Raw genomic sequence first — 12,836 nt, 5'->3', positions numbered from 1 at the left:
AATAGTAAACAATGATCATTGAGAGCATTCATTAAAGAATACATTTTTTAAATGTAATTATCCTACTAAATGCTCTTTTGGAAAAATGCCTAATGTGACTGTGTTCTAGGGAACTACTGTAGGTAAGTTTTGTACCGAATGCAAATCACAGTGAGCAGACTTTTACATCTATAAACTAGAAGCACACTCATTTTGAGGCTCAGATTTTGATAGTAATTCTACTGACAAGCATCACAGTTGCTGTGGCTGTAGTGAACAGTTTAACCACAGAATGCTCATCAGCTCAGTTGCTGGTTTTGGTGAGTGTCAGAAATCACCTACATATTCCATCAGTACATTTAATTTATATACGAACTAGGGGCCCAGTGCACGAATCCGTGCACCTTGAAAGGAACTATGGGCCACGAGGCTGTGGTGGGCACAGGGGTGAGTCTTGGCCCAGCCTCTGCGCCCCCCCACCAGTCCCTCCTGCTGTGGCCCCCAGTCCCTCTGCGGACATCCCCCACTCCCCCCACCGCCACTCCCATGCGCTGACAGTGCCAGCCCTGCAAACACCGGCACCAGCTGCGGGTATGAGTAGGGCCAACACTGGCAGTGGGTGTGAGCGGTGGCTCCGGTGCTGGCAATGGGTGTGAGCGAGACCATCACCGGCAGCGGGTGCGAGAGGTGGCTGCCAGCACCGATCACCCCTCAGGAGCAGGGGGAGGTGGAGAAGCCCTGAGGGGCAATCGGGGCCAGTAGCTGCCACTCGCACCAGCTGATGGTGCTGAGCAATCGTGGCTGGCACCAGGCTTCGACAGCGGGTGAGAGTGGTGGTTCCGGCACTGGTAGTGGGTGCGAGCACCAGGCGGGACAGCAGCAAGTGGGAACAAAGAACTTTTGTAACCACCAGAGGCTTGCCCCGATGACAGAACCAGCACCCCACCTTGGTCTGGTGCCCTCGCTCACCTGCTCCACCATCCCACCACAGCCGATGCCCTCCATGTTCTGTGCTCTGCCACCTGCTGCCGATGCCCGCCCTGGTGGTTAGCGCACATCATAGAGATCGGTTGTTCAGTTGTTCCGCCATTTGGTCTATTTGCATACTAGCCTTTTATTATATAGGATGTTTAACTGTATCTCTTCTTTTTTAAGTTCTATATGAGCTCTATTCTCCATTATGCTCTTCATTTTTCTACATAATTCAACAATAATCTTTGCATTGTATACCTAATTCGTATAAAACTTTATTCCCTACCTCTTTCATGAAGCAAAAAGAATGTTCATAAGCCATTTATCTGCTGCAATACTTTTGGGGTCCTGTGGTTATACTGACATCTGGTGGCACTAGAAAAGAAACTAGACTGCAATGAACAGGGATTTTTTTCCCTAGTGTTGCTGATTTATTCTATGTGACTCCAGGATTTATAATTTTCCAAGGCTTTACCTATATCTAAGACAGAAGAACTACTCAAGTACTATACTAACTCCATTGACAGAATACATTAGTTGCAACCCTTCGCTTTGGCAATGTGACTGGAAAGGATGTAGAATTATTTAAAGAATGTCACTGGGTATGTAGGACTGCCCACAGTTATTCATTTCATAATTGAAGTTTGTAATCAAAATGATTATAAAGTAGGGCTTTTCCATTAAGAATATGTACATAATTTCAAACCATTCTATACATTCAGATAGATTCCTAGAATGAATCTCAGCCATGAATCTTTAACCTGAAACATAATATTTTATTGATATTTAGAAAAGTTTTATCTAATGGTATAATAAAGTTACATTCTTTCTTATAAAGTACCTTATGTCTGCCCAAGGACTAATAATCTTAATCTTAAAGATGTTTCGGATGGGAAAAACCATGACCTCATGAAATTCATTATAATAGGAATGCAACAAAAAAGATGTCAGGAATACCCCAATCCAATTCTACATGCTGCCACTGACAACATGGCATGACTCATGGTTTCTGACAGAGAAAAGTCTAATGGCCAATTAGATAGACATCAGAAACCATATCCAGAAAAACATAGCCATCAATCACATGAAAGTTCTTAAAACACAAAAAGCATATCAATATCTTATTATATATTGATTTTTTTTCCATGTCTCCCCAGCAACAGAGTCAAGAGAAATATTTGACTTAAGATAGCACAGTGGTAAACTTACTTCTTCTAGAGCTACAACATTGAATTCTACTACTTTCTGTAATTACTCAATTCCCGTTTTTAAAGCATTCATATAGCAGTATTCTCCTAATAGGAGCCACCTCCGTAGGTCTGATCTCCATATTATGACTTAGAGGAAAAAATCATTACACTGAGGAATCCCTATCAGAGAAAAAGTACATGGCAAATTAGTCTTCATCCCAAGGACTCCTATTTATATAGAAGCAACACTTCTATTTCAGTCTAACCAGTGATTTTTACATACAATTAACTAGCCAATAGCAATAATTATTATGAAGAATGAAGAGACAATTGGATTAGCTATGCAATGATCCAGTTTGATTGCCACACATATGTATTGTACAGCAGTGATACTCAATATCGTTCATAGACTGGCTGTCAATCTGCAAACTGTTACCAGTCTTCACTGAGGTAAGAAGTTTAGACCAGAATGTAAATCAATGATGTCCCTGAGCACACTGTTTAGTTCAGCTGACATTTTTCTTGAAACAAGACTTCTTTGATGAAGGAAGCAGTACACTGATATATATTCTGGCTCAAGCCCCTTATATCAATACACTGACATTTTGAGTAACACTCCTCTATGATACCTAAAGAGAACAAGGATCACACTGTATAGGCGGGGAGGGGCTGAGGAAGAGCTCATCTAGGTTATTCTACCTTACACTAGAATATTAAATTATAACACTGAGATCAAGAATTCTTGGTTTACTTTAAAATATGACTTTCAATTTAATGTAGCATAAAGTAAGCATTCCCCCTTACTCTTCTTAGAAAGCATCCAAAAGCAATTAATCCAAAATCAGCAAGGAAGAAATAAAAGCACACCCTCCATTCTTAGCAAAACTCTGGCTGGGGATGGGGGGGTAGGGACCAAGAGGTGGTCAGTGCACCTTATAGTGACTGGTTGAGTGGTCATTCTGGTCGTTCTGCCATTATGGTCACTGGGCTTTTATTATATAGGATATTAAATATATGAATGCTAAACCTCAAATGCTCCTCAAAAAACAACCCTATAAATGCCTGTTGATCCCAGAAAAAAAGCAGTGAAAAGTGAAGTACATGGTGGTTTGTTCACTTTTGGAATACATCAGCAGAGTCAGAGTTACAGAATATGCCACGTAAGCTGAAGTATGACACATTTTACAGTTAAATATTGAAATAGGCAGCCTCACATAACACTGTTTATAAAACACTTTGTTCTTATTAAAAAGTACTGCTATGTTTAACATTGAAGGTTATACAGAATAAGCAGAGACTCAAAAAAAATGAAAAATGATCCATCAAAAGCCAGAACTGCATGCTGTGCAGTTCCCACAGAAATTGTTTTATGAAGTCACGTTGGATTGGATTTGAACCTCCAATTTATCACTGTTATTTTATACATAGCAAAATAAAAAGAAAACCTATTTTCTATATATAATTAGCTGGATTTTCACCTAGAATCTGCTTTATTTATAAATAAGAATATTCATATTTCTAAAGCAGTTTTATAAATCTATCCTTACAGTATTTACTATGTATACATTTATGAGGCAAGAGAAAGGGAGTGGGAAAAGGAGGAGACAAGGGCAAAATAAATAAGGGGGCAGGCTCCTTATTAAAATATAAACTTTAAATTACATGCTAAGCTAAAGATGTTCTAGAACAGCCGTAGGCAAACTACGTCAAACGGGCCGGATCCGGCCCGTTTGAAATGAATAAAACTAAAAAAAAAAAAAGACCGTACCCTTTTATGTAATGATGTTTACTTTGAATTTATATTAGTTCACACAAACACTCCATCCATGCTTTTGTTCCGGCCCTCTGGTCCAGTTTAAGAACCCATTGTGGCCCTCGAGTCAAAAAGTTTGCCCACCCCTGTTCTAGAAGGACAATTTTCAAGTAGAAAGATAAGGAGCAGTTTCCTGAATTTCCCCTTTCTTGTGGTTTTCTAATTTCTTACTGCCATCAAACTAAAGAGTGGCCTTCTGAACTCATTTTTATGAAAATCTTGATGAGTTGTTTGTAGGAAAAATGTTCCCATTATAAACTGTGGAGTTACTACTCTTTTAACTCTCCGCATTTAACCGTAGGTTTAATTATAATGACTGATGTCAAGGACTCTCCCAGTCATCTGGCAAATTTCCATAGTTTTATACTCATTTTCTACCCCTTGATCCTCTGGTTTTATATTTATAGCCCCTAGCAACAGTCTCGGTAATAACTGGGCCATCGGGACAGGTGCTACAACATGCACAGAAATATTACTTCCTCTAGAGAAGGAGGACAACAAACACCAAAGTTTCAGTGAAGAACAGTCTTGAAAGATAACTACAGATGGGGAAGGAAGCCATACTAGATGGGCAGTCTCCCTTTCTCATTTTAAGTCCACTTGGTCCAGCCACTCATCCTCACCTAGAGGTCATCATCTATAGAATGTTGCAAACCATGAAATAGTATGGATTTTGTTTTAATAAAAGACTCTTCCATTATATATTAAAAGATGGGTCACTGTGTTTATTTAAAATAGGCAGAACGACACAGGTAAGAAAAGCAGATTGCTAAAGTTTGTCAAATTATTTACGGGCAGAGCAGACCCTGGAGCCCAGTTCACCTAAGTAGAGTCATATGCCCATTCTTTAACATTATTTTCTTGCAAAAGCTAAGACTGTGCTTTTCTTTAAAAAAAAAAGAAAAATACTCCTATAGCCTGGCCAGCATGGCTCAATGGTGTAGCATCGACTCATGAACCAGGAGCTCACAGTTCAGTTCCCGGTCAGGGCATATGCCCAGGTTGCAGGCTCCATCCACAGTGGAGGGTGTGCAGGAGGCATCTAATCCATGATTCTCTCTCATCATTGATATTTCTATCTCTCTTTCCCTCCCCCTTCCTCTCTGAAATCAATTATATATATATACACACACACATATATACACACATATACATATACATATATATACACACATGCACTGGAGTGGGGGTTCCTCAACCTGGCCTGCCCCCTCTCACAGTCTGGGAGCCCTCAGGGGCAGAAGGCGACCCGGTGATCAGGGGAAGGCAATGCCCCCATCACACTTCTGCTGCTGCTGAGCCTCGGGCAGCCCTGGCAGCTGGGGGGCTGAAGGGACTGCAGGACTCCGGAGGCAAGCGGGCCCGGCCTTGCCGCGCGCCTGCCACCCCGGCGGGGCTGAGGGGACTAGGTGCCACCATCTTGTGGCTGTGGGTGCTGCCATCTTTGAGGGCATGGCAGTCAATTAGCACATTCCCTCCTTATTGGCTGTGGGTGCTGCCATTTTTGAGGGTGGGGCAGTCAATTAGCATATTCCCTCCTTATTGGCTGAGGGTGCCACAATCTTTGCAACGGCATGAGGGTCAATTACCATATTCCCTCTTTATTAGATAGGATATGTATATGTATAAATATATGTATTTAAAATACTATTTTCTACTTCCAAACTAATATAACTGATGCAACACTCATGCATGTAAAAGTACTACAGGACAAAATCTCCTTGGATTTAAACCCCATGCTTGAGTTAAATTACTTTCTGTATTAGCTAGTAGAAAACATAATTAAAATGGTAATATTGATGTCAAAAAAACTAAATAAATCCTATTATTAAAAATAAGTGATTAAAGGTCATTCGTGGGTTTGAATTATCTTAAAAACTCTTCCTTAACATAAAAAAAAAAATTGCAAGCTAACTATATTATGAAATACTAGAGGCCCAGTGCATGAAATTCGTGCACTGGGGGGGGGGGGTGTCCCTCAGCCCAGCCTACACCCTTTCCAATCTGGGACTCCTCGGGGGATGTCCAACTGCCCCACAGGGATCGGGCCTAAACAGGCAGTCGGACATCCCTCTCACAATCCAGGACTGCTGGCTCCCAACCGCTCGCCTGCCTGACTGCCTGAATGCCCCTCACCGCTTCTGCCTGCCAGCCTGATCACCCCCTAACCACTCCTCTGCCAGCCTGATTGATGCCTAACTGCTCCCCTGCTGGTCCAATTGCCCTGAACGGCCCTCCCCTGCCGGCCTGGTCACCCCTAACTGCCCTCCTCTGCCTGCCTGGTCACCCCTAACTGTCCTCCCTTACCAGACTGGTCACTCCTAACTGCCCTCCCCTGCAGGCCTGGTCCCCACCAACTGCCCTCCCCTGCAGGCCCGGTCCCCCTCAACTGCCCTCCCCTGCATTTCTAATTTTCTCCAAATACCTACATAAGTAAACACAATACTAAATTTCATAAATGGGACTATTATATTTTGAAACTATGTGGCCAAACTAGCATTTCTCAAGTAGTCCTATAAAATATTACTGTTCTTTATGTTCCACAAAGAAAAAGATTACCGTCAAATACATTTCAAAATGCTGGGTTAAAGTTAAAACAAGTGTTGTTTTATAAGAGGCCACTTCAAAGACCTTCATTCTTTCACTCAACAAATAATTTACTGAATGCCTGCCACATACCAGGCACTGATGTGATTTTAAGGGGTATGACAACAAATAAGATAAATAAAATGCCGGCTCTTATGGAACATTCTTTCTAGTGGAAGGGACAGTCAATAAACAAAAAAGCTAATCAAATAACTGCAGTCAGTGATAAGAGCTCTGAAAATACTAAAATAAGGTAACAAAGTGCAAAGGATACTTCAGACTGGGTGTACACATTAAACTATACAGCTAATATTTTTTGTTTTCCTACACTAGGGAATATAGTACACAGCATCTTCCAAACACATGTTCATAAAAAGCCCTTTTGTCAATGAACATCTACTTACAGCTCAATGAATCAATTCAGGAAATGCTATTCTAACTAATATATAAAGGATAAAGACTCAAATACAGCTTTTCTGATCCTAAATACAATGTTTTTACAATTTCCTCCATCTGTAAAAATGGAAATAATAACAATACATATCTCATAGAATCATGGTGAAAATTAAATGAGCTGCCCTGGCCAATTCCTGGTCAGGGCACAAGCTGGGTGATCCCCGGTAGGGGGTGTGCAGGAGGCAGCCAATAGGTGTTTCACACTCACATCAGTGTCTCTCTCTCTCCCTCCCCCTTCCTCTCTCTAAAAATCAATTACATGAGCTAATTCATGTAAAACACCTGACAAAGAAATTGGTATACATTATGCTTAATAAATGTTATTGTTACAGTTAATACAACACTCTAAAGCAGGGGAGGGGAATGTCCAGCCCACAGGCCCTATAAGGCCTGCAAAATCATTTGGTCTGGCCTTGCCAAGGCATTAGGGGTGAGATTAATTAAATGTTTGACCAAATATAGCAGGCTAATTTTTTTTAAAATATATTTTTATTGATTTTTTACAGAGAGGAAGGGAGAGGGATACAGAGTTAGAAACATCGATGAGAGAGAAACATCGACCAGCTGCCTCCTGCACACCTCCTACTGGGGATGTGCCCGCAACCAAGGTATATGCCCTTGACCGGAATCGAACCTGGGACCCTTCAATCCGCAGGCCGATGCTCTATCCACCGAGCCAAACCGGTTTTGGCATCAGGCTAATTTTTAAGATGATAATTTTGTATGGCCTGTGAATGTTATAAATATCCAAATGGCCCTTGGCAGAAAAAAGGTTCCCCATTCCTGCTCTAGAGGCACATGATATCTTGCTCTGTTATCCAGGGTGACTTATTCTTCCCTCTTTTAATAACTTGAACACTTTAAATTTATCTCTTTTTACAAGACTTAATTCATTTTGCTCACTTCGCTGCAGTGAAGACAACAACTAGTATAGAGGTTGCACAAAACTTGACCTCAGTGAAAGCTTACTATGTAGTTGTACATAATATCCAAAGCAGGCTGGCTGTGATGTGGAAAAGAAAGAAACTTTATATAAAAAAGCAATCTCTCCTGTGGAGAACTCAACCATATAACATCAAGGCATCTATGAAACATCTTCATAATGATACATTTCACATATTCAAAATACTTTTATATATTAACATTACCAGTTCTGGGTCATATTTTTCCTGATAAGATGCACTAAGATACCATTTCACTTCTGTGGTATTCCTGCCAGAAATGCATAACCTGAACTTTATCAAGAAAAAACATCAGAAAACCCAAACTCAAAGACATTCTACAAAATAAATTGGCCCAAACTCTTGAAAAATTTTAAAATCATCCTATATAATAAAAGCCTAATATGCTAAGTATCAGGTCAATCAGTCGGCCTTTCAACCAATCAAAGCCTGATATGCTAAGGCTGCTCAACCACTCGCTATGATGTGCGCTGACCACCAGGGGGCAGACGCTCTGACCAGTAGGTTAGCTTGCTGCTGGGGTCTGGCCGATTGGGACTGAGCAAGAGAGCTAGACACACCCTGGAGCCCACCCGCGGTCCCTCCCCAGCTGGCCAATGTTCCGCGTCCCTCCCCAGTGGGGTCCCTCGACCTGGCATGCGCCCTCTCACAACCCATGACCCTTCAGGGGATGTTGGAAAGTTGGTTCCGGCCCGATCCCGCAGGCCAGGCCGAGGGACCCTATTGGTGCACGAATTTGTGCACCAGGCCTCTAGTATAAGATAAAGACTGAAAAACTGTTTCAAATTATAGTAGGCTAAAGCTACAAAACAACTAAATGTAACAAGTGATCATGGATAGGATCCTGAACAAAAATAATAATTATTATTATTTTGCTATAAAGGACATTAGTGGAATAACTGGAAAAACTGAGTAAGATCTATAGATTAAACAATACTGTATCAAAATGTTAACTTCCTGATTTTGATCATGGCAATTACATAAGAGAATTTCATTGTTTTTAGGAAGTGTACATTGAAGTATTTATGGGTAGAGAATTATATCTACAGTTTAATCTCAGAGGGTTAAATATTATATAGATAAATAGTATAGAGCAAAATAAAATGATAAAGTTGAATGTGGCAAAAGAACAAAATTTGGGCGAAAAGTATCTAAGAATCCTTAGCACTGTTATTGAACACTACAGGCCTGGTGCACAAATTCGTGTATGGGTTAGATCCGGCCAATTGGAGCCGATAAGGCCAGCCCGGCTAAGGGGAGGACTCGGGAGGTTGGCCGGCCAGCCCCAACCCCTGGTCGAACTCCTGGTCGAACTCCCAGTCAAGGGGATAATTTGCATATTAGCCTTTTATTATATAGGATTTCTGTAAATTTGACATTATTGCAAAACAAAACTTCTAAACAAAACTAATGGGGGGGAGGGAAAATAGCAAATAATCACATGAAAAAATGCTCAATATCATTAGCAATCAAGAAAAATGCAAATTAAAACTATAATGAGATACCACTAAATTAAATCTCTTAAAATAGCTAATATGTAAAAGCAAAAAAGAAAAATGTGTCAATACCAAGTGCTGAAAAAAATGTGGGGCAACTGAAACTCTCAAACATTACCAAAGTGAATGCAAAATGATAGTCACTTTATAAGAAACTTCCAAATTTTTTCCAAAGTTAAACATTCACTGACCACATGACCAAACAATCCTAAGCATTAACCCAAGAGAAATACTTATATTCAGACAAAACCTGCATTCAAATGTTTGTAGCAATTTATTCATAATCATCAAACACTGAAAATAATTCAAATGTCTAACACCTAGTAAGTGGGTAAACTGTGGCATATTCATATAACGGAACATTACTTAGCAATAAAAAGGAATAAATTAGTGATATATGCAACAATGTGAATCTCAAAAGCATTATGCTAAGAAAAAGAAGTTAGTCTAGAAGATTACATGTACATATATATTTATGACATTCTGCAAAAAAAGCAAACTGCAGGGATCAAAACAGATCAGTGGTTGTCAAGGGTAATGGGAAGGCAGGAAAGAGTAATTAAAAGTAGGCAGCATGATAGAATTTGGGGGGATGATGGAATTGTTCGGGGTCTTGATTGTTGTTGCCATTACACAATTTTATGCAAACATCAAAACCATAGAACTATACACTAAAAATAATAAAGTTTACATAAATTTTTAAGAATTATATTTTTAAATTCACAAAGAAAAAAGTACTCTCAAAGACATCTTATTTTATTATCTTCCCAATAAAGAGTAGTTATGTACTATTATTCCCATTTTATAAGTGAGTAAATTGAAGCATTCAGTAAATAAATGAACATACAAATTACACGTGCCAGGATTAAAAATAGTCCAAATACACTGATTCTAAACAAAAGTTTTATTCTCTTAATTTTCTCATGTTCCACTAAACTGTATGTGCCAAAATGTCCCTAAACACAAACAGGATCGAAGGGAGGAAGAGGGGGGAAAAAGACAGGTATTGAAAGTGTACCCTTCAGAATTTGGCTTTTGTCCTCAAGGAATTAAAAAATAGTCCATAATAAAAATAAAAATAGTCCATAATTGAAGAAGTCTGAATAGTGATCCATAGGCAACAAATTCACTGGCATTAAAAGATTAGCTGGAGCCCAGCAGGCATGACTCAGTGGTTGAGCACTGACCTATAAACCTGGAGGTCACAGTTCAATTCCAGTCAGAGCACATACCCAGGTTGCGGGCTCGATCCCGTGCAGGAGGCAACCAATCAATGATTCTCTCTCATCATTGATGTTTCTATCTCTCTCTCCCTTTCCCTTCCTCTCTGAAATCAATAAAAAAAAAATTTTCTTAAAAAAGAAAAGATTAGCTGGAAATTTCTTCCATAAAATCTTCTCAACATCTTAACACTAATAAAAAGCAAAAAAGCAAACATAAAATATTCTGCCTGGTCTTCAAACCAAAATCGAGAACAACAATGATGATGACAATTCAGAACAGATTTTACAACTTTAAATATATATTTAAAGATATTTCCAGAGGCTATCACCCAAGGATGTAAAATGAGGGGGAAACCTTTAAAAATACCTTTTTGATTTCTGAATCAAAGAATAGCAGTATAACATCTGCCAAAGAACATACTTTAGGTATACAGTTTGTGGGAATAAGAGGAACTAAGCTTAGTTTCTTTTTAAAAATATTTTTATTGATTTCAGAGAGAAAGGGAGAATGAGAGAGAGATAAAAACGTCAATGAGAGAAAATCAACCGGCTGCCTCCTGCACATCCCACACTAAGAATTGAGTCTGCAACCTGGCATGTGCCCTGACCTTCTGGTTCATAGATCAACACTCAAGCCATGCCAGCAGGCTTAAACTTAGTTTCTTTAGCAAAAAAAAAGTGAAATAAAAAGTTGCATCTGTACCATAAATAGCATATCTCACCTAAAAACAGTGGCGTGGTTTCCTCTAAAGTAGTTGCATTAGGATCTGCCCCAGCTTCTAAAAGAATCTGTACGATCTTCCAATGTCCTCGATGTGCAGCAAAATGTAATGCAGAGAAGCCCTCAAAAGTCTTTCTCCTAATGTAGTCTTCAGATGAATCTATGAAAAAATAAAAAACCATCAACTAGAAGATATCAATTCTATTTCTTGGAATTAAAAAGCAAAAAATCTCCAATAAATATTAAAACAACTAGAGGCCCAGTGCACGAGATTCATGCACTCAGGGGGTTCCCTCAGCCCAGCCTGTGCCCTTTTGCAGTCTGGGAGCCCTCAGGGGATGTCCGACTGCCATGGAGGCAGGAGAGGCTCCCACCACTGTTGCTGTGTTCACCAGCCGTGAGCCAGGCTTCTGGTCGAGCGGTGCTCCCCCTGTGGGAGTGCACTGACCACCAGGGGGCAGCTCCTGCATTAGGCGTCTGCTCCCTGGTGGTCAATGCTCGTCATAGCGATCGGTCGTTCTGCTGTTTGGTTGATTTGCATATTAGCCTTTTATTATATAGGACTAGAGGCCCGGTGCACAAAAATTTGTGTACTGGCGGGGGTGGGGGGGAGTGTCCCTCAACCCCACTTGTGCCCTCTCACAGTCTGGGACCCCTTGGGAGATAACGACCTGCTGGCTTAGGCCCGCTCCCGGATGGCAGAGGGCAGGCCCAATCCCTAGGTGCAGCCCCTGGTCGGGCTCAGAGCAGGGCCGATTGGGGAATAGGGTCACCGCACCCTGTCATGCACAGAGCAGGGTGGATCGGGAGGTTGCGATGCTACCCCCAGTCACGCTCAGGGTAGGGCCGATTGGGGGGTTGGGGCACCGCCCCCTGTCACACTCAAGGCAGGGTCGATGGGGAGGTTGCGGCGCCACCCCCTGTCACGCACAGAGCAGGGCCGATCAGGGGGTTGGGGAGCTCCCCCCTGTCACGCACAGAGTAGGACCAATAGGGGAGTTGGGGCACCGACCCCTGTCACACACAGAGCAGGGCGGATCAGGGGGTTGGGGCACCGCCCCCTGTCACCCACAGAGCAGGGTTGATCAGGGGGTTGGGGCGCTGCTGCTGTCACACTCAGGGCAGGGCCGATGGGGAGGTTGCGGCTCTACCCCGTCACACACAGAGCAGGGCCAATGGGGGGACTGGGGCACCGCACCCTGTCACACACAGAGCAGGCCCAATCAGGGTTTTGGAGATCTCCCCTCTATCACACACAGAGCAGGGCCTATCAGGGGGTTGGGGCATCTTCCCCTATCACACTCAGGGCAGGGGCCGATGGAGAGGTTGCCTCTCTCCCGCGTCACACAAAGAGCAGGGCCGTGGGGGGGTTGGGACGCTGCACCCAGTCACACACAGAGCAGGGCTGATCAGGGGGTTGGAGACTCCCCCCCATCAG

General features: G+C 41.8%; 1 protein-coding gene across 4 annotated transcripts in view; it reads right to left on the bottom strand.

The window, feature by feature from the left end:
• The window catches only part of ASB3 (ankyrin repeat and SOCS box containing 3), a 74,568-nt gene that overhangs the window by 33,865 nt on the left and 27,867 nt on the right, over window positions 1–12,836 (bottom strand). For all 4 annotated transcript variants that reach the window (XM_023746862.1, XM_006083349.3, XM_006083351.3 and 1 more), the window contains one exon: window positions 11,400–11,558. In XM_023746862.1, the coding sequence (XP_023602630.1) occupies window positions 11,400–11,558 (159 nt within the window). The remainder of the gene's footprint in view (window positions 1–11,399; window positions 11,559–12,836) is intronic.

The sequence above is a fragment of the Myotis lucifugus genome, unplaced genomic scaffold, assembly GCF_000147115.1.
Source record: "Myotis lucifugus unplaced genomic scaffold, Myoluc2.0 scaffold_6, whole genome shotgun sequence".
Taxonomy (NCBI): domain Eukaryota; kingdom Metazoa; phylum Chordata; class Mammalia; order Chiroptera; family Vespertilionidae; genus Myotis; species Myotis lucifugus.
The sequence above is the reverse complement of the archived record's forward strand: the minus strand, read 5'-3'. Positions and strand labels throughout refer to the sequence as shown.